This window comes from Saccostrea cucullata, unplaced genomic scaffold (genome assembly GCF_032062105.1).
Source record: "Saccostrea cucullata isolate Sc308-1 unplaced genomic scaffold, CSIRO_AGI_Scuc_v1 ctg3728, whole genome shotgun sequence".
Lineage (NCBI taxonomy): Eukaryota > Metazoa > Mollusca > Bivalvia > Ostreida > Ostreidae > Saccostrea > Saccostrea cuccullata.
This window is the reverse complement of record NW_026936741.1, coordinates 34,707-57,455: the sequence shown is the minus strand read 5'-3', so window position 1 is coordinate 57,455 and position 22,749 is coordinate 34,707. Positions and strand designations below refer to the sequence as shown.

General features: G+C 31.3%; 1 protein-coding gene across 1 annotated transcript; it reads right to left on the bottom strand.

The window, feature by feature from the left end:
* Positions 1–5,977: 5,977 nt before the first annotated feature.
* LOC134246411 (uncharacterized) lies at positions 5,978–12,657 on the bottom strand. The gene is made up of 7 exons (XM_062728774.1): positions 12,300–12,657; positions 8,244–8,359; positions 7,215–7,348; positions 7,040–7,107; positions 6,750–6,841; positions 6,441–6,550; positions 5,978–6,343 (listed from the first exon to the last, which is right to left on the bottom strand). Exons 1-7 carry the CDS (start codon positions 12,626–12,628, stop codon positions 6,020–6,022), a joined length of 1,173 nt encoding a protein of 390 aa, XP_062584758.1. The 5' UTR covers positions 12,629–12,657; the 3' UTR covers positions 5,978–6,019.
* Between the last annotated feature and the right edge of the window lie 10,092 nt (positions 12,658–22,749).

Sequence of the window (22,749 nt, the reverse complement as noted above, 5' to 3'; positions counted from 1 at the left end):
TCACCAGTTTTGTTAAACATTCAGTAATATTTAGTTTATATAACAATAGTGGTATAAAAATTACACACAATATATTTTTAAAAATAGTCAGTAGTTCGTTTGAAACGATATTTGTAGAGAGACATGTCTTCGATTTATATTATCTGAATTCAAAACTCAAAAAACATACAAGATACCTTTCTCTTTGTATTTGAACATGATGTTAAAAGTAATACATATACGTCAATTGTGACGTCATAAAGACTGTAATTATTTTAGATGGTGCTCTTTCAAAAAATTGATTTTTTTCAAGATGAATTACTCAGACATTACTCGATATCATCAAATTATTAACAGAGGTCTATTTCTATTATCTCCAATTTCACCCCCTTTCAATCGCCTGTTTTCGTTTTAAAGCTGTACAGTATCTTCGTTTTAAATAATTTAACTATAGGATACTACCTTTATTCTAAAGAAAAATCTTAATGCTGCTTTACATGATTACTAGATTACTAGCTTGTAAATACTTAAGTGAAACAGACTCGGATCTAGATTTTTTTTTCAGAAGGGGGATTGAAGAGGAATAGAGTTGTTATAACGTACGCTTACAGAGATAAAAAGATCCAGGGATGTAGTATCGTTTTAAACGTGGGACAGTCATCAGACTGGGAAAAAATTATGAACTTAGTACCTGAAAGTTTTTGACAAGGGAAAGAGAATAAATCTAAAATCTCCGAACCCGTAAATCCAATTTTGTTTTCACAATCGAATTTCTTCATTTGTTACTACATGAGCACAACAAAAATTTGGGACTCTTTTTAGCAAATTCAAAGAATGGATCCCCCCCCCCCCATTCTGGATTCACATCACTGTATAGACAGGGAATATCATAATCACGTCTGATTAAGCAAAATAATATTGTGTTACCTTGCTTCTAAAATATTAATAAAAAAAGAAATAATGTACGAAATTGAAGGATTTAGATATTTAAATTGTCTGCAATTCCACAAAACAAAGTCTTGAACTTGGATGAGTATATGTCAATGTCAAGTTCCTTATAATATTACGAGAGGTTGAGTCAGCACTGTTACATATTATAGCCGCAATTTACATACGTATATCAGCCATCGATCTATTTTACTTTTTAAAAAAATCTTCTGAAATAATTTTATGCAGGTGTAGAAAAGTAAATTTTCAACCTGCTTCAAAAGCAAAAATCTTATTAATGATGCTGTGCATAGCTTCGCACGGAGGGTATCGATGTATGTACATATGTATACTGTATACTGATATTTTCATCAATATATATTTCAAACAATCACTGCACGAAAAATCGCCTTTTGTTTATACAAAAGATAACCAAATGGCTAACTTTTGTTTGCCTTTTTGTAGCTTTTAATCTTCTTTTATATTTTTAGGAAAGGTACAAAAGTTAATATTTTGTTTAACTTTTGAGCATGAAAAAGATATCCAAATGGCCCACTTTTATAAATCTTTTAAAAATAGAAATGCAATCTTTTATCATCTTTCAACAAGAAAAACACAATCTTTTTACATCTTTTGAGCTGATGTAGTATGGACTTTTATCGTCTTTTTCTTTTAAAAAGTTCTTTATTTGTCAACTTTCATTAACCTTTTGTTTTTTAATGCATTGTTCATACCTCTGCTTCACCTTATAATATATTAAAAAATATCACCTTTAATCATCTTTAATTCATCTTTCATGCCCCTTTTATGTCTTTTCATCACCTTATATTATATAAAATGTCACCTTTCATTACCTGTACTTTTCTTTTATAGCTTAATTTGTTTTACCTTTATGTATTACAAAAATTAGTCTTTATGCACCCTGTATTTTTAATACTAATTTCTATACCTTTACATGTAATATGCCTTTTGGCAAGTGAAATACAATGTATCACATTAAGACAGTTTTGATTCTCCTTTTAAATTAATTTTTTGATTCATGCTTCTTAATGACAAATAATCTTTGCCATTCAATGTAAAATTACTTACAATATTAATAAATATCATTTGATTGTTCAACAAATTTATTCTACAAAACAAACAAATGTATCATAATAACATGAATAATGACTAGATTGTTTACATTTTGCTTTAAAATGGCAAAAATACACAAAATATAATCTCAATATATAAAGCATTCATGAAAGCATTACCGGGGTATTATGGAATTTGTTGAAAAAATCATTTATGGGGCTGGATGATCAACATACCATCTTGAAACTTACAAAATTCTAGTTTATTTCACCCTATCAGTAATAATTAATTTCTTGCAATTAAGCTAATTATGATAACTGATTCTGGACACAGATTTAAGATAATTTTCCTTCCTAACTTTTTTTCAGGCTGGTAACAGGAAACAAGACTATTTGTTATCATGACCTTAAAACTGAAGTTATTTTTTAAATAAAATTTTAAATTTAAAATTGTAAGCAATGAAATTTTGTCCAGGCCCCTTTTAAAATTTGTTCAGACTTTTAAAAAAAAAATAAGGTGAAATTATCACTAGTCCAATGAATAATATGCAATTTGACTATATAATACAATATACAGCAAAACATGGTTTAATTATAGTCACTGGGACCTATGAAATTACTTTGCTATATCCATAATTCGGTACAACCATATATGACACTCATTTAATTATATAGCTGGGAGTCTAAGATGACTTCGCTATATCTGTAAATTCACAATATACCCGTGTTCGTACTAAACAAGTTTTGCTGTAATTTGGTATATAAGCGTTACCCGTACGAAATTTAAGTCACGTATTTTTAAAAAAATCCAGGCGTATTTTAATCTAAAAATCCTTGTGGAAATCTCTATTGAAATGAATATATAAAACCAGGCGTATAATGTAAAATACAGGCGTACACGAGGCGTAATCCTCCCGTATTTTTGGCCGAAATATGCAAATGAGTACGCCTGGAAATTCAAAATACGTCTGGAAATTTTAAAAATAGAATTACGCCTAGATTTCAAGCATACCCTTAAAAATACGCCTGCAAAATAAATACACCCGTATAAAAGAATACGCCCGTACAAAAAAATACGCCTGTACAAAAAATACGCCTGCTTTAAATAGATTTGAATTAAATATTAATTATATTACAGCAATGGGAGCTACAACTATAGCATGAATATAAATGTACAATCAACTTTAGTACAAAGATTTTTGACTACATATATGCTAAAAAAGATTAGACAAATTAAGCTAAGCATACATCACTTTTATTTCTTAATATTTTTCAGTGTGATAAAATGTGAATGAGATTCATTAGTAAAGGATTGTCATTAAAATTTAAAAAATCATAATCTTACATTTACTTTTTCAAAGCACAGTTACATGTTAGAATATATTAACCGTTTCACAGCATTTTAACATCCAAGGCTGAGTTTTATAGTAAACAGTTGAAACATTCCAATAATCACAGTGAATCACAGTTTTGAGAATCATGCCGAGTACTCCTGCCATTCTTTTTACTCCTAAATTGGCATAAAAGATGCAAATCACAAGCAATTCTGTCATTCACGTTTCACATCACATTTCCCAATCACAGTTTCATAGATTGAAATATTCACAAAAAGAAGTTTGAATGCTTTATAACTGGTATTGCAAACGGTCATCTTCTTCCTGATGCAATCTTCCAATGGCTACAGTTCACTGGCATTATTGTATTTATGGAAAGCTATGCTGCTGGTCAACTCTTAATATTGCAAGATCTTTTTCCTCCTCTTATGAAATTTCATCATTCAATCAATTTTCCAACTGTGATAAGGATTTAGATGTAAATCATTTTCTGGAAAAAGAATAATTTATGTAATTCAAAATACTACTGACCCAATTTTCAATCATTAACATCTGGCTCTGCAAATCAAAAGCAAATGCAGCTGTCTTTTATTTTCATAGATAAAAAGTTTCAATGTTAAGCTATGTTTTCAAAATATTTACCTCTTCTACACCATCTGTGCTTTGTTGTGGTTTTCTCTAATCTCATTGTTCTTGGCATGACCTGCCTGGTGGTTTAAAATTGGCGCAAATACTTGGATGCAGATGCTGTTATTTACAACCCCCTAGTTAGCTAAACTCTTTTATGATTTCTGGAAGTTCTACTCAGTACAATTTGTAATTTTGAAGAAAAATGCTGTTTTGTTTACAGCTAGAACATAAAAATAAAATTCCATCAATGTACATTATATGAATTAAAAAGATACTAGGGTGGGAAATAGAACTGTTGTACACAAACCGGATATAAATTGATAAGCCGTTCTTAGGTTTACAACATCACAGATAAGTCGTTCCTAAACATGCTCAACACATCTGTAAGTAATTAGCACAATCCCAGCAGGTTAGGCTAGGGAAGTGAAAGTTGATGGTAATGTAACAGAGTATCTAAATATACCAAAAATAAATCATTTTATAAGAAAAACATTTAATTGTAATAACATGTATGTTTATAGCCTGACTAAACAATTAATCTTGAAGTTCAAAGAATATACTATCTACTTTACAGTTATAGAAATCATTTGTGTTAAGAAAAATAATATCAATTTAAAAAAAAAAAATGGAAATGACAAAATTTTAGGTCCATGGGATAATGTTCTGAAAAAAAAAGTTCTAAAAAAAAATCAGTTTAATTTATGAAAAATAATTACTTTCAATTGATATTTAATACAACAAACTAAATGCAATATTGTAATGTATACAATCATGCAATACTTTGGGTTTTTTTTGTTTAAGTTATATAATATAATAAAAATGTTTCTTATGCAACTCAATACTTTAAAAAAAAGAGAATGATTGACTAAGTTTTTTTGGCTAAGTTAAAAAATCCATCAAATTTTAAAAAATACGCCTTTTGAAATTTTCTAAGTTTTAATTTCCTTGTGCCAAAGAGACTAAGTAGAAAATACGCCAGGATTTATTTACGTAAAAAAAGAGACGTATTTCTGGCAAAAATATACGCCTGAAAATGAACCGTATTTTTAAGAATACGTCTCTTGTACGCCAGGATTTGCAAAAAATCCAGGCGTAATACGTCTCTGAATTTCGTACGGGTATGCTTAACACAGCAAACAGAACCAATGAAACAAAAAAAATACACATCAAATATGTACTTTATACAAATAAAATTTTATGGATTTATACACTATTTAGTGTATATAGTTTGCTGAAATACTAGCTATAGCTAGCAAGAAATATACAAGTACAATTTGTATTTTTGATTTTTTCTTTCTTCAAAATATACATGCATATTGTTTTCTAGCTAACAACTGTAAAAATTATCATTGAAGAAAAAAGATTGAGAATAAAATGTTTTCCACTAACTAGTACAATGTACAATGTATTTTACAGAAAATAAAAATAATTTACATGTGAATGTACCAGATACATGTTACAAATGATCTACTTAAAAATACATGTGTGTTCTTAAATTCAGTTTTTACCATAAAAGATTTAATGAATATTTCCACATGCTTATTTTCAAAAACTGTTCAATTAATTCTATCAAGTTGTCATATGCATCAATTTACAGACAGCAACAAATCTAACAAGTTTTTAACATTATTGACATGCAATTCTTTAAAGGTATAGATGGTGTTCCTATGCTAATAGTTATTTTTGATAGGAATTCGTGATCATAATTGTTTTTGTTAAACTTTCAAATGCTCCTATAATAAAATCTATTTGATTTAATAAATATCCCACTATTTTATTGTCCTAAAAATCTCAATCAATTGTCTCCATTGTTATTGTTGTCAATCAAAAAACAGAACCAATTTAAGAGGAGAGGTCGAGTTATTTAAAGTATTTGTAATTTTTCAAGATTGGATAAATAAACTTGGATACAATCTTGTTGTAAATGATCTTAATCACATGACTTTGAAAATGTATAATCTGTAGGAAATTTATTTACATACATTGATAGTTATATTCGATTTAGTTTTCTTTTCTTCAAAATTTTGAACTTACATGAATAGTACGTTACACCATATATATCTTTAAAAAATCAAACTAATCTTTTTTAATCATCCAGGGAAATACCTCTGGGCATGTAGGAGTAGGCTTGATGTTAACAGCCCCAACACTCCTAGACTGCAACATTCTTTTGCTCTTAACAGAGCATATCTCTAGAAATGTTTTGTCAAGATGGGATTTGACTTTTGACAGTTTATCACTCTGCCATGAGATAGGATGAGTGATAAATCCTCCATCGCATTCCTCATCACTAGATGTAAACTCCACCTTAAGTATGCTCCTCACCTGGGCCCTCCTCATTTCGTTTTCCCATCCCTTACTGGCCAGGTGGTCTAACGCCTGCTTTCTCCTCTTTGTTTTCTGAAGAAAATTGAAATAAACGGACAAGCAGATGAATGAGATTTAATGTTCCCTTGCTTTCATGAAAGTGAGGGACAATATGTAAATCAAATGTTACCTCCTTCTTTCTCTCATATAAAACTCTCTTTTGCTTCTGTTCTTGAAGCTTGTTCTTGGACTTCAGGACTGCCTCCTGCTTCTTTGAGATGAAGTATCTTTTAATGCCACCTATACAAACACAAGTAAAAAATTAAAATATATCCATATGCACATACTATAAATTATAATTACAAGTAAAAATTTGAAGGTGACTCCAGGATTGTAGTTTATTTGAATGAGAATGTACACGTCACAACTGTCATTATAAAGTAAATTCCACAAACTTTTTGAGACCTCTTGTGTCAATGCACATGTTTGTAAAACTTACAGTGGATGACCCTCTCTTCAACATCAGAGTTCCAGCCTTTGACAAACAACAAAATATGACTGGTCATATCCGTGTTTTCTTCATCTTGCTGCCTAAAATTATTGGTTCATCACAAATACAAAATTTATCTTTTGAATAGGATTTTAAATTTATCTGATGAAAAAGTCAATTATTTACAAAGAATTATTTCTTCTTTAATTTCTTCATAATTTTAACCCTAATATTTTACATTTTACAAAAATTGGGATATATGTCAATATATCAAATAAATATATAGCGGCTATTCTTACTTCTTTTTGTCAAAAGCCCAAACATATCCTCGTTTAAGGCCATCGGCATAACCATCTCTAATTGCATTCTGTAAAAAAATAAACAAGATAAGTAAAATTATTGCCATCAATCTGTCTTGAAATTGTAGGTCTAAATTTAAATCAATTATTGGGACTGAATAATATATTTATTTACCCGTATACTTGGTGGTACGTAGACCTTCTCTTCGCGGGTTTCTGCCTTTTCATTTTCTTTTTTTTCCAACACCTTTATACGTTTAAGTATTTCATCTTGTTGGAGAAGGATTTTCTCCAACAAACTTCTTGTAGCTAATTAAATTAATAATAAATGAAGTTTAATAGTAATAGTTTTAAAAATATATTTCCAATTTAATTCATCTATTACTGTAAACATATTAAATTTAGTGGTATATTCTATTTAGCAATTTTCGCGGAAAGCAGAGTCCGCTAATTCAAGTACATTGTTAAATTCTTGTATATTAACTTTTATAACTAGCAAATTCAGCCAGCGCTAAATCAAATATTATATACGCTAACTTGTTGAAAATTGAATTTTCGCCAAATATCGTACACGCCAAATGTAATATGTTTACAGTATATAGGACCCCAGGAGTTAACAAGATGATTGTAAAATTATGTAAATTACAATCTGTACAAAATCTCAATCCATAATTCATATTTGATTAAAGTGACTGAATTTATACAAAATTATTAACACATGTAATTGTAGTATGTGTGGTGTTACATGCGTGGATCTAGAGGGGGGTTGGAAGGGGGGGGGTGTCAGGACACCCCCCCCCCCCCGGATTTTGCAAGGTAATTAAATCTATATACGAAAGGAAGAAAAAAGTGAACTTGGACTCCCCTCGGGAAATGCAGACCCACCCTGGTAAATGCGACTTTGTATTACAGTGGTATGAAAAGTCTAAGATTTGAAGAATAAAAGTCATTTACATCCCCCCCCCCCACAAACACACACGAAAAAGGCTTTTGAAGTTTGGGTGGATTTTTTTTTTTTTTTTTTTTTTTTTTTTTTGCTTGTAAAGAAATTTTGGGTTTAATTTTTTTTTTTTTGGGGGGGGGGGGGGGGGACTGAGGTGGACCCCCCTGGGAAAAATTACTGGATCCGCGCCTGTGTTATACAGGTACATTATATGCAAATAATAAAAATAATAAATTTAAAAGAGGTAATTGTGTTACCTACATTTATTTCGTTCACAAACAGGGGTTTCATTCACTCGGACCCTTTTTCTTGACTGCAGCTGGTTACTAGTAGTCGGTGTAGAAGAAGCACTGCTGGCTCTCGAACTGTCATCATTTCTCTGTATCAAAACATTAAAGCGAAAGTAGATTTTCGGAACCTCTCTAGAATTTTTAATAAAGGACATCTGGGGAATTCCATCTCATGGTTGTGTATTTTGGTAAAAATAACAGGCGAAGAAGGCATAATCATGTTATTCGCTTCGCGAATGGAATAAGTTTGACGTTGTACACGTTAACGTCATTTCTTATATAAGAGGGATTCTAATGATGTTATACAGTTTATATTATTATTTTCGAATATTTAGTAGTATTGACTACTATTTCAGGAAATTAAATAATACGAGAGAGAGAGAGAGGTCCAATGCTGGATTCTTTAGATAATCGTTCATATATATGAAGAATGGGTGACGAATGAAATGCCATCGGTATATATATACAGAGACAACATTCTAAAATTTTATAAAAGGGGAGATTTTCAAAGGAAAAGGGTTCGTTTTAAATATATATGAAGAACAGGTAGCGAATCAAATAACATGAGTATATATATACAGACGCAACTAAAAACTAAACTAAACGCAACTAAAAAGCCTCTGAAAGGGGAGATTTTCCCCGGAAAAGGGTTTCTTTGGGGGTAATTCAGATAAAAATGGGGCTTGGATTTTTTGGGGGTTTCATTCTTGAAATGATCATTTTTCAAATGATCAAGGTAAATTATAGGGAGCGAATCAAATAACATGAGTATATAACGACACAATTGTCCCATTTTAATACTTTTCACGTAAACTGAAGTATATAATACCACAAAAAGAAAATACATATAAAGAAGTAAGTTTTTAGATACGCTATTAATTCCGTATGAACAGCAGACAATTAATAAATTACAGGTAGTAAAATAAATGTTGCTATTTATTCCGTAAAATTTTATATCTAAATTTATATCATTTACGGAATAAACACAATTTTATTTTCCCCTTTTAATGCTTTTCACGTAAACTGAAGTATATAATACCAAAAAATGAGAAAATACATATAAAGAAATTAGTTTTAAGATACGCTATTAATTCCGTATGAACAGCAGACAATTAATTACAGGTAGTAAAATAAATTTTGCTATTTATTCCGTAAAATTTTATATCTAAATTTATATCATTTAACACAACACAATTTACAATAAACACAATTTTATTTTCCCCTTTTAATGCTTTTCACGTAAACTGAAGTATATAATACCACAAAGAGAAAATGCATATAAAGAAATTAGTTTTAAGATACGCTATTAATTAATTCCGTATGAACGGCAGACAATTAATTAATTGCAACTAGTAAAATAAATGTTGCTATTTATTCCGTAAAGTTTTATATCTAAATTCATATCATTTACGGAATAAACACATTTTTTAAATTTAGCTTATTGATGACTTAATGAGAAAATAAATAATTGAATAAAGTTTGTTATTTATTCCGTTAATTTTCGTTGAAATTTATGGATACGGTCTAATTGACTCTCATGCAAGGAAAAACAGAACTTGCGGCGGTATATACTCATGTTATTTGATTCGCTCCCTATAATTTGCCTTGATCATTTGAAAAATGATCATTTTAAGAATGAAACCCCTAAAAAATCCAAGCCCCATTTTTATCTGTATGTCCCCCAAAGAAACCCTTTTCCGGGGAATATCTCCCCTTTCAGAGGCTTTTAAGAATGTTGCGTCTGTATATATATACTCATGTTATTTGATTCGCTACCTGTTCTTCACATATTTATGATCGATACGGTCTAATTGACTCTCATGCAAGGAAAAACAGAACTTGCGGCGGTATATACTCATGTTATTTGATTCGCTCCCTATAATTTGCCTTGATCATTTGAAAAATGATCATTTTAAGAATGAACCCCCCAAAAAACCAAGCCCCATTTTTTATCTGAATGACCCCCAAAGAAACCCTTTTCCGGGGAAAATCTCCCCTTTCTGAGGCTTTTAGAATGTTGCATCTGTATATATATACTCATGTTATTTGATTCGCTACCTGTTCTTCACATATATATGATCGATACGGTCTAATCGACTCTAATGCAAGGAACAACAGAACTTGCGGTGATATATACTCATGTTATTTGATTCGCTCCCTATAATATGCCTTGATCATTTGAAAAATGATCATTTTAAGAATGACCCCCCCCAAAAAAAAACCAAGCCCCATTTTTTATCTGTATTTCCCCCAAAGAAACCCTTTTCCGGGGAATATCTCAGAGGCTTTTAGAATGTTGCGTCTGTATATATATACTCATGTTATTTGATTCGCTACCTGCTCTTCACGTATATATGATCAATACAGCCTAATTGACTCTCATGCAAGGAAAAACAGAACTTGCGTCGGTATATACTCATGTTATTTGATTCGCTCCCTATAATTTGCCTTGATCATTTAAGAAATGATCATTTTAAGTATGATCCCCCCAAAAAAACCAAGCCCCATTTTTTATCTGAATGACCCCCAAAGAAACCCTTTTCCGGGAAAAATCTTCCCTTTCAGAGGCTTTTAGAATGTTGCGTCTGTATATATATATACTCATGTTATTTGATTCGCTACCTGTTCTTCACATATATATGATCGATGTGGTCTAATTGACTCTAATGCAAGGAAAAACAGAACTTGCGGCGGTATATACTCATGTTATTTGATTCGCTCCCTATAATATGCCTTGATCATTTGAAAAATGATCATTTTAAGAATGATCCTCCCAAAAAAAACCAAGCCCCATTTTTTATCTGTATGTCCCCCAAAGAAACCCTTTTCCAGGGAATATCTCCCCTTTCAGAGGCTTTTTAGAATGTTGCGTCTGTATATATATATACTCATGTTATTTGATTCGCTACCTGTTCTTCACATATGTATGATCAATGCGGTCTAATTGACTCTCAGGGAAGGAAAAACAGATCTTGCGTCGGTATATACTCATGTTATTTGATTTGCTCCCTATAATATGCCTTGATCATTTAAGAAATGATCATTTTAAGTATGATCCCCCCTAAAAAACCAAGCCCCATTTTTTATCTGTATGTCCCCCAAAGAAACCCTTTTCCGGGGAATATATCCCCTTTCAGAGGCTTTTTAGAATGTTGCGTCTGTATATATATACTCATGTTATTTAATTCGCTACCTGTTCTTCGCATATGTTTGATCGATGTGGTCTAATTGACTCTCAGGGAAGGAAAAACAGAACTTGCGTCGGTATATACTCATGTTATTTGATTCGCTCCCTATAATATGCCTTGATCATTTAAGAAATGATCATTTTAAGCATGATCCCCCCAAAAAATCCAAGCCCCATTTTTTATCTGTATGTCCCCCAAAGAAACCCTTTTCCGGGGAATATATCCCCTTTCAGAGGCTTTTTAGAATGTCGTCAGTATATATATACTCATGTTATTTGATTCGCTACCTGTTCTTCACATATGTATGATCGATACGGTTCTTTCATTTTTTTTTATACCTATTCCGTTATCATACAAGACAGAATTCTCCATGTATTCTCAATATATTTTATTTCCTTAAATCATTGATAATTTTTATTAACGAATGCTAAAACATGATTAAAATCATTCCTATACAGGTTTTGACGTTAACGTGTACAACGTCAAACTTATTCCATTCGCGAAGCGAATAACATGATTATGCCGCGAAGAAAAGGTGAAAATACGAATAAGTAGTTCTGTCGCTCTTAAGCAAGTTAAAATATATAAATTGAATTATTTTGCTAGTAACTGTACTGTAAAGTTTCCATTAAATTCGAAACTAATGTTGTAATAGTGTAGACTTCCTTCTCTACAATGTAAACAATATTTATACAGTACTTAGCCAACGAAAATCAATTAATATCCTTCCTTCGCTACCTAAGTGAACCTAAATGAAATAATTCGTGATTTATTGTGTGATAAAGTGCAAAAGTATATGCAACATATACATTCTTTTTAAGTATTTAAAGAGAGAAAACCCTACCCGAGAATTTTCTTCATCACAGTGGTCACTTTCATCTTCCTCCGATGAATCAGACATGGCGGGCAGAATTCGGCGTCTTTTTGGAGTCTTGGCAATTTGGCCTGAACTACAAGCCCCATTTGTCGCCTGTTTTGGTGTGGAACCTCTGCAGGAACTTACGACACTCTCTTCATCATCATCACTAAAGATTCTTTCACTATCCGAATCGAGAGGACGACTCATTTTTTTAGCAAGACTCAGATATTGACGGCAGCGACAACTCGGCAAAAACAATCCCGCCTCAGTGCAGTGGGGATGGGCTAGGCGGGAACTCCAGTTAGTCATGTAAACAGGAACCCCCCGAAACCCCAGTTTTGATACATGTGCTTGGAAGCTGTCGAGAGCATCATTGTTCAGGACATTTTTCAAATTTTTATTGGTATGTAGATTAGTTTATCTTTTATGTTCACATTTTTTTTTGTATTTGCATAATTCAAAGATGAAAAAGATTTTAAATATGCTAAACTTATATTATTTCAAAAGGAAAGACAGTTTAAATTTAAAGAGGCTGAGGCCTAGAGCTTCACACTATCATTATAAAATGTGTTCATGTATGTATACTAGTCATTTAGATTATGTAACATTGTACAATGAATTGATATTACAACTTTAGCTGCAGAACTGTAGCTCTATGTTTGAGAAAATTTGGACAGATAAAGCAGAGAGCTATACAGATCCATGCATTGTAAAAACCTTCGATTTACGCCGCCGATTTGTTGTCGCTCACTTAAGGTACTATTTCTGTTTTTTTAAGTTTTCCCCAGCTTTATAAATAATATCCGATATTTAGCCATACATTTAACTTCTATTCCTAAATGTTAATTTGACCTTTCAATGGTTCTATTAGGGCCTTTTGTGGAAGTTGACATAAAAATGGGACTGATTTGGACCATTGAAAGGTAAATAAAGTTTCAATTGGAGTCAAAATATATGATTAATTATTGATTACCATTCTTAGAACCTAAAAAAGCATAAACTTCAAGAAATAATATCTGAAGTGAGCGACAAAAGATCGTCGGCTTAAATCGAAGGTTTTTACAATGCATGAATCTGTAGCTCTCTGCTTTATCTGTCCAAATTTTCTCAAACAGAGAGCTACAGTTCTGTTAATCTCTGATGAGATTCTGCTAGGCTAGATAGTTGGACTTGACGCTGTCGCAGACAGCGTCAAGTCCAAATATCCATGGAAATATCTAGCCAAGCAGAATCTCAATAGAGATTACAGTTCTGTGGCTATTAAAACATTTGCAATGTAAATACTAAAATAGTTATTTTTTTTTAACACATGCTAGCCTAAATGGTTCAATAAACTATTTTTTTTTATTAATGTTTAGGTACATACAGTAATACACCAGTTAATGAGCCCTAGCTGCCACCATCTGTGCTCTTACAACTCCTGTGAAAGCTGAATATCCATCAATAAAAGTTGCTTGATGTTGCTAATTTTCACACGAGATACTGACCCGTAAAGTTGGTAAGCCCAAAGGTTATAGAGGGAAAGCAGGGACTAACGCCGGTTGACCCCAGATTGACCCACAAATGGGAATAACTTTGGTTAATGTGAAAGTTGCCTATTTAAAATGGAAAGGAATATATCAAGATATGCATGTAACCATCACTTATATATCATCTAAAGTACAGTTTCTGTTTATTTTTTTTTTTATTTAAAGGAAAAAAATGGGCAAACATAGTACAGAAAGCAAAAAGAAATTCAGACAAAGGAAAAGGAAAGAAAAGAGGCAAAAGAAGAAACAGCTTAAGAAAGCAAGTATTGATAAAAATCACATTTGCCTGTGCAATGCTTCATCCTGTCCAGACAGAGCAACATTGTCTTCTTTGTCTTCTTCATCAGCACCCCCATCAACATCATTACAATCATCATCAACATTATCACAAAAACCAGTTAAACCAAAAGATAATCAGAATTTAATAACATTCACCTCGGATCCATTGTATGTTCGTTTTATGGAATATTCCACATTGAAAAAACGTGTTGCAGCTATTGAACAAAGAGAGACTTCCATGAAAATGTAACTAAAACTACATACTCATTTGGTAAAGAAATATCTGAACTGAAATTAATTATTATTGTATGTAATTTAAGTAAAAGAAATGTTGGGGCATCAATTACAGACTTTTTATATGCTTTTTTCACTCATATGCAGATATGTAAATATGATAGACTAAATATCAAGTTACAATCATATAGAAAAAGGAAGCAAAATTTAAAAATAAAAATATTATATTGCTGTTGTATTTCTGAAATTAGATTTACATAAAATTTTTGAATTTTATGAATGTATAATAGATCATCACACCTGTTTGCTATGGATAAGTGTTTTTTTTTTTAATTGTTAATTATATAAAATGATCCTATAGCCAAATGTGGAGAGGTGACCCTCAAATTTTTTTTATATCTTTCATGAATTTTTGTTAGATATTCAGTTAATGAGAATGGTTGAAAAATTAAAAATTAAAAGCTAAAAATTGGAGATCCTCATGCCTTTTTGCCAAGGAGAGGTGTTTTAATTTGAAATGATCCTATAGCCTGGCAAATGTGGAGAGGTGACCCTCAAATTTTTTTAAATCTTTGAAATGATCCTATAGCCTGGCAAATGTGGAGAGGTGACCCTCAATTTTTTTTTATATCTTTCACTAATATTTTTTTAGATATTCAGTAAATGAGAATGGTTGAAAAATTAAAAGCTAAAAATTGGAGATCCTCACGCCTTTTTGCCAAGGAGAAGTGTTTTCATTTGAAATGATCCTATAGCCTGGCAAATGTGGAGAGGTGACCCTCAATTTTTTTTTTTATATCTTTCACTAATTTTTTTTTAGATATTCAATAAATGAGAATGGTTGAAAAATTAAAAGCTAAAGATTGGAGATCCTCATGCCTTTTTGCCAAGGAGAGGTGTTTTCATTTGAAATGATCCTATAGCCTGGCAAATGTGGAGAGGTGACCCTCAATTTTTTTTATTTTTTTTTTTTATTTTTTTATTTATCATAGTATTGATTTCTTCTTCCCAAAGTCCAATAAAACTTTCTGAATATAAAATGATCTGGGGAAAGATCATAAGACAATGTTTATATATAAACTACCCGATAGGCCTTTTCTAGCTATTTAATTTTTAATAAATGTATTGCAAGAACTACAAGTACATTTGTTTTCAGAATTTTTTTTTTATTCAGTATCTTGTATACTCCACTCAGAGAAATGTTTTGGAATATGTTTATAAGGCAATTTTTTTTATGTTTACAGATTTCTAAGGGTTGTTGCTAATGGAGACGAATATACATATAATATTATCAGCAATAGGAATGTTAGATAAATGTGGTGCATTGCAATCAGGAGCCTAATTCCCATTCTTCTTTTGTGAACATGAGTTTAAACATTCATGTTATGGATTTGTCTCAGATCTTGTTTTGAAAAATTTTGGTATGACAAAGATCTTTACTTTGTGGAAAATTAGATATATTTATTCTCATGCTTGTATAACAACATGTCATCTGCAGCAAAGCGTCCACGAAAGTTTTGTACAGCATGTAAATTAGAGTTTTCAGACCGACATTTTCGGAGACATATAGAAAACTGTAGCAATGATCTTTCTTCTGCAAATGTATTTGCAAATACTGGTAGTGATAGCAATACAGGTTATACAGATGATGATTTTTATCAAGAATCTCCACTTTTCTCTGATGATGAAGAAATCTTGTATAGAAACTATGACTCTAAGACAAAAAATATTGTTCAGAAAACTTTTTGTAATATTAGTGAGGAAGATGCTGAAACATTTTTTGATATAGAATTTGAGAAATGTAGTGAAAATTTAGAGACCACGGATTCTGACATTGATGACACTGACAATTCTATTGACACAGATATCGAAGAGCAGAAAAATGCTGTAGTATCAGAGTCAGAATCCATAAATTTTTTGACACGAGTTGTGTGTACTCTTTTAGTACTGTGGCAGTCAGTATACAATGTGTCTGATTCAGCTGTTGATGCATTATTAAAACTTTTTTCAACGGTTTTTCAATTTTTAAGTAATTTTTCAGCATCACTACAAACATTAGTAAATGTTTTCCCACAGAATTTGTATGCAATGTCAAAAGTTTTAGTCAGTAGCAAGATACAGTTTTCAAGGTTTGTTGTATGCAGAAAGTGTTTTAAATTGTATGACTTGAATGACTGTTTTTTGAGAGTTGAAGGCAGAGAACAATCAAAACTCTGTAATCATATTTGCTTCCCGAACCATAGGCTTGTATACATGCGTAGAAAATGTAAAGAACCTTTACTTAAAGATGTAGGAGAAGCAGGTGTTTCAAAATTTGTACCATTTAAAACATATTGTTACAAATCATTAAAGTCATCACTTGAAATTTTTGTAAATCGTGAAGATTTTGAGGATAAATGTGAAAGGTGGAGATCTAGAAAAATCCATGAAAATATGCTTCATGATGTTTATGATGGAAATATCTGGAAAGATTTTAATGGTAGAAAATACAATTTTTTTCACTGAGGAAAGTAATTATGGTTTAATGCTGAATGTTGATTGGTTTCAGCCCTTTAAGCATACCAGTTACTCTGTAGGAGCTATTTATTTATCAGTTTTGAATTTGCCGCGGGAAGAAAGATTTAAAAGGGAAAACATTATTTTAATTGGTATTATACCTGATATGAAGAAAGAACCACCAACAAATACATTTGTTCAACCATTAGTTGATGAACTAAATGAGGCTTGGCATGATGGTTTTCATATTAAATCTAGGAAATCAAAAAATCAATTGAAAAAGTTTAGATTAGCTCTCCTCTGTGTAGGTTGTGATGTTCCTGCATGCAGGAAATTATGTGGGTTTTATGGTCACATGGCCAACTTGGGCTGTAACAAATGTAAAAAAGAATTTCCAGGTGTTTTGGGTGAGAAAACATTTGGTGGTTTTGACAGAAGCACTTGGCCCCCAAGAACAAATAATGATCATAGGGAAGTTTGTGGGAAAATTTCAAAATGTTCTTTAAAATCTGAAAAAGAAAGCTTAGAAAAGAGGCATGGAGTTAGAGTGTCTTGTCTACTAGATTTAGACTATTTTGACCCAATAAGAATGACACCTATTGACCCAATGCACAATCTTTTCCTTGGAACTGCCAAACATATGATAAGTGTATGGAAAACCAAAATGATTTTAAAAGAAAGTGATTTTTTAATTATTCAGGAGAAGATTGCAAATTTTTTCTGTCCATCTGATGTTGGCAAATTACCAAAAAAGTTTTCATCCTCTTATGGGTCATTTAATGCTGATCAATGGAAAAATTGGACTTTACTGTTTTCAATTTATGCTTTAAAAGATGTCATACCTGATGAACATTTGGAATGCTGGAGAAAATTTGTACTAGCATGCAGAAGGTTATGTTCTAGATACATTTCTTTAGGAAATGTAAAAGTAGCTGATGCATTGTTAATTAGTTTTTGTAAAAAGTTTGAACAACTTTATGGAGTAGATTTTGTAACACCAAATATGCATTTACATGGCCATTTGTTAGATTGTTTGTTTGACTTTGGCCCAATTTACTCATTTTGGTTGTTCAGTTTCGAAAGAGAAAATGGAATACTAGGTTCTTATCCAACAAACAGAAAAAATATAGAAACACAGCTTATGAAAAAATACCTGAAAGAAAGTTGGGCCAGGGAAAAACATTCAGATTTTGATGAGAAATTTTTGTGTTTGTATAATGACCTGACCAAATATCATACTGACAGTGTAAGAGGAACCTTGCAGGAGCAGTTAAGCAGTTAAAGTTACGGCATACTTGTAATGTTGAAAAAGCCTCAATTGAAACAAATTTGCGATCAGTTGACTGGAGCAATAATGATGGTATCTCTACCAAAAAATATAAGGGTGAAACATTAAGTGATGTTGAATTGAATCAACTTCAAAATATGTATTCATTTTTGTATGTTGGTAAGCAATTAAAATTGTGTACTTCTGTGAAAGTAGGAAAAGAGTTGTACATAAATGGGTCTGTTTTAGGCTCAAAATTCAGTAGAAGTGTCCGTTCCTCCTTTATTTTAGCTTTTTGGTGTGGAGATGATGGTGAACTTGTACATACTTACAATGATCTCGCACCCCATCCAGGTCAAATTGTTAAATTTTTGGAGCACAAAGTCATGATTGATGGTGAATTAAGAAGACATTTTGTGGCGAAAGTTGCATGGTTTAAACGTCTACCAAATTCATTGAGATTTTCATTTGGAAAACCAGTTGAAATATGGTATAGGATGCAATTTGAGCAAGAAAGTTCATCAATGTATATACCTGTTCAGAGAATAAAAAGTAAATTTGTTTATGCTATTGAAAGTATTTCAGGAAAAGATGTTATTGTAGTTTGTCCAAGAGAGAGATATATTGTATGACTTTGATAAGTACATATATGTATATATATATATTGGTATTATAAATGTAAACCATGTCAAATTTTAGTCAGATAATCGACATGCATTGGTTTTGGACAAGACTTCAAATTTACAATAAGATCAATTCCAATGAATTTATGTATGTCTAAATTTTGTTATATTGTATGTCAGCAAACATGTATTTGTTCATATATGACACCACATATGCACACATTATTTGTTATTTCAAATAAATAATTTTAAAAAGCTGATTGTTTGTTCTTACTTCGTTAATATATTATTTTCATTTGATGATTTTGAGATAAATAATTGGAAAAAATGTGTCAAAGTACATACTAGTTTTTACAGTTGACAAATCTGAAGAACAATATGTGAGTAGTTTTGGGACAATTATGTTTTTAAGTAAGAATTACTGATTTTATCTTTGCAAAAAAAGGTGAAAATCAACTTTTAAAAAATATGACAGCAAATAAAAGTTCACATTTTTCCATCTCTCAGAAACAAAAGGTAATGATGAACTTTTTTAAACATAAAATGTTTTTAAAAGGTGATCTTTCTTTACCTTTCAACAAATTAAATTTGAAAGGTCGTCTTTTGGAAACTAAAAGGTTATCAAAGATTCAACTTCATCTTTTGTACACATTTTGTCAGAAATTAAATGTAATAAAAGGTGTTTTTTCGTGCAGTGAATTATAATTCCATGTGGTAAAAATATAAAATACAGAAATATGTCAGCGTATTGGTGTGTCTTAGAATTCAGTATTTATTAAATATTTTCGCACCGCCCCCTTTGCTTTAAATATTTACCTAGGTTTACTTAGGTTTTCCAAAATATTTCATAAGTAATCTGTGCTACAGGTCGTTAGTTAGTTGGAGGTAGATGCAAGGGCAAATCTAGAGAATTTATACCTACATACACAATCGAAAAAAAAAATCAATTTCTACAAGTGAAAAACTGACGAAGTGAAATAAATCTATTCAATAATGTTTCGGGGGGTGGGCTTTTTCATTCATAAATACTTGCATTACTTGATTACTAGTATTATGATCAAAAGGTAGGGTAATTTATTTTCTCACAACATATCAAAACAGCTGCATGGGGTGATCTTTAATCTTCTTTATTGTTAAAAAAAATATAACATAGATCTTTAACTGCATAACATATAACTGGCCTTGATCTACACTTGAACGGAATTACATATATTACAGTTTCCGCTCAAAATGGGTATCAAACATTATATAAAATGACAGCAGTTATTTCATACATGGGTGTCCAAGAATATCAGAATTATCTCGTGCATGTAATTCCGTAACCTTCAAAGATCATAATTTTAAAATATGCTAGCTTGGTATTTAGGATGTGTAATTTTCACATTTTTCTCTCTATCCCCGAGATGATAGCGATTTGATAGGAATTCGTTGAATTGGTAAATTATAAACGTTACCTCCTTTGTCTGTATACCCGGTATTCATCCATGCGCGGATCTAAATGAAGAGACTGGGATTTGTAGAATTTTAAATACCTATACTAAACTAAGTAAAAGTGACCTTGGATCCCTCCTAGATGACACTGAAACCCTGGAATCTGTGTTGAGTTTGTATAAAAAGTCATGGTTTTATATGTATCGGAAAACACAATCATCGTCGCAAACCACGACCAAAATGCCCATACTCCCATTCTGGAGGAAAGAGCTGTATGCAGACTCCAGACCGTGTCTTGAGACGATTGGGGAAACAATCCGAAACATGGGAAAGGAGTTTATGTGGGTTTATTTTGTTTACTGAGGGAGGGGTTGTTGTTGTTGATTTGTTTTGTTTGTTTGCTTTTTTTTGCATGAGAAGAGATTTCTGAGTTGTATATTTTTTTGACTGGAAAAAAATTCTGGATCCGCGCCTGTTCATCTGTTGGCGTTTAAAGAGGTTTAAATAAAGCGGTTATAGATTTGGTAATTAATTTACAGTTTATCAAAACAAGTGCCGTCTAACGTCTTTGCCTATGAATCTCGAATGAATTTCCAGTATGCATAGAAAAGTACAGTACCCTAGAGCTTCTACCCAAGGGATAACACTTGACGATAAAAAACGTGTGAATGTTCGTCGGCAAAATTATATCCTTCCATATCAACCATATGTACAGCAAGTTCGAGGGATAGTTTTAAACAAAATGTCCATACAATTACGCATGCTAGGCAGAAAATTCATGTATATACATGTACACATGGTAATGGCCCTTGTGTTTTGAATGATCACACAAGTAGCAACCGCTTAATAAAACAACCTTCTGTTGCCTTTACTATAATTTCACCCCCCCCCCCAAAAAAAAGATTGAACACTTAATATTCATTTTTTCGCGACTTTACGGATTAATCAATATTGGGATACAGCTAATATTTACACCGTGAATAATTTCCCCCTATTTTCTCTTGATGTATCATTTTAAAAAGTTGCTTTTGATTTAACAGGACAAATATAGCTGTATTTAGACACTTTTTTTATCAAAGCAAAAACTAGCTAGCTACATGCATTTATCTCATGATTCAAAACTTCTTAACAGTCCTATGATAAAATTTCCCAAATTTTTAGGTAGGGTTTATTTTAGCGGATCCTTCCAATAATGTAGATATAATTACCTTCATTTAAATAACGTTAACGTCATACCGTTACAATATACATGTGTATAAATAACGTCAAAAGTCATGACGTTATACATGTACAATGTAGATTTTACTTGAAAACAATACCAATTTCAAACGACTATAAAAAGAAAACTGGAAAAGATATCATTAAAAAATAAATTATGTTATAACCCACAAAGTCTAACCTATCACAGAATAAAATTTTATTCATTTTGGTAACAGGGCATATTTTTGCACTTCGTGGCTTTAGCTCTTTGTCAAAATTTACATAATAAAATGTTTAAATCTCTTTCTTTTTAATACATGCAAATGGAAAACACAGTTTTAGATAAATCAAAAGCAGAGTCAACTCTTGACATGGACAAATAATTTTGAATAATTTGCAGGTAAGCAATAGAAAGAGCAATAATGAAATTTTTAGAATTACTTTAAATGGTATGCATATATGTAAAGTTTCTAAATCAAGGGTATAAAATTAGACTTTTGAATTCCTTGCTAAATTGTAATACAGATCAGTATATAAAAAATCATAAATGCAAAGGGTAGCGATCCAAATAAAGTAAGTCCTTCAATAGTTCACTATTTTCATGATTTGTGATTACGTTTTGTTATGAAACGATCTGTGAAGCAAAAAAGAGGATATAAGGATTACTAGAGAAATTCAAAAATGCGAAGAGTAATGCTACATAGTTTTTGTATAGTAAAAAGGTCTCTGAAATATTATTATTATTATTATTATGAAACTTATAAGCAAAGGAAACAGATTTATTTATTAAAACTGAAATTTGAAAGCAAATAAAAACTGATAATATCATGGAAATAGTGACATTCATTTTTCTATGGATGTTGTTTGTAATAGAAGAGTTTTTTATAGCTTTCTCTTTTTTGATGTGTATAATAATTATCGCACAGATAGAAAGCAGCCCTAGAAGAGTACAAATGATACCGGAGATAAGACGAATGATTTTATAAAGACGAAGTGGATCTTTAATAATCATTGTTATTATTATTAATCTGAAAGCAGAAAACAGTGAAAGAAAAATACAAATCATCACAGAGCAAGCCAGAACAATTGAGTTGGTAAGTCTTATCTTGCTCTGTAAGGGATGAACTGTTAATAAATATCTGATCATATAGAGGAAAACAATTTGTGAACTTGAACAGCTAAAAAGTATATCACGTAGAAAATAACAAATCGTAATCCCAAAAGCTCTATCGAAAACAAGATGTTGAATTTCAAGATAAGTTACCAAGGTCGAAAATTTATCTAACATAGCCGAGATGATATTAAGCATATCGAAAAATGCAAGGCACCCGATGGCAACAAATGTTGGAGTATGAAACTTTTTATAGCATA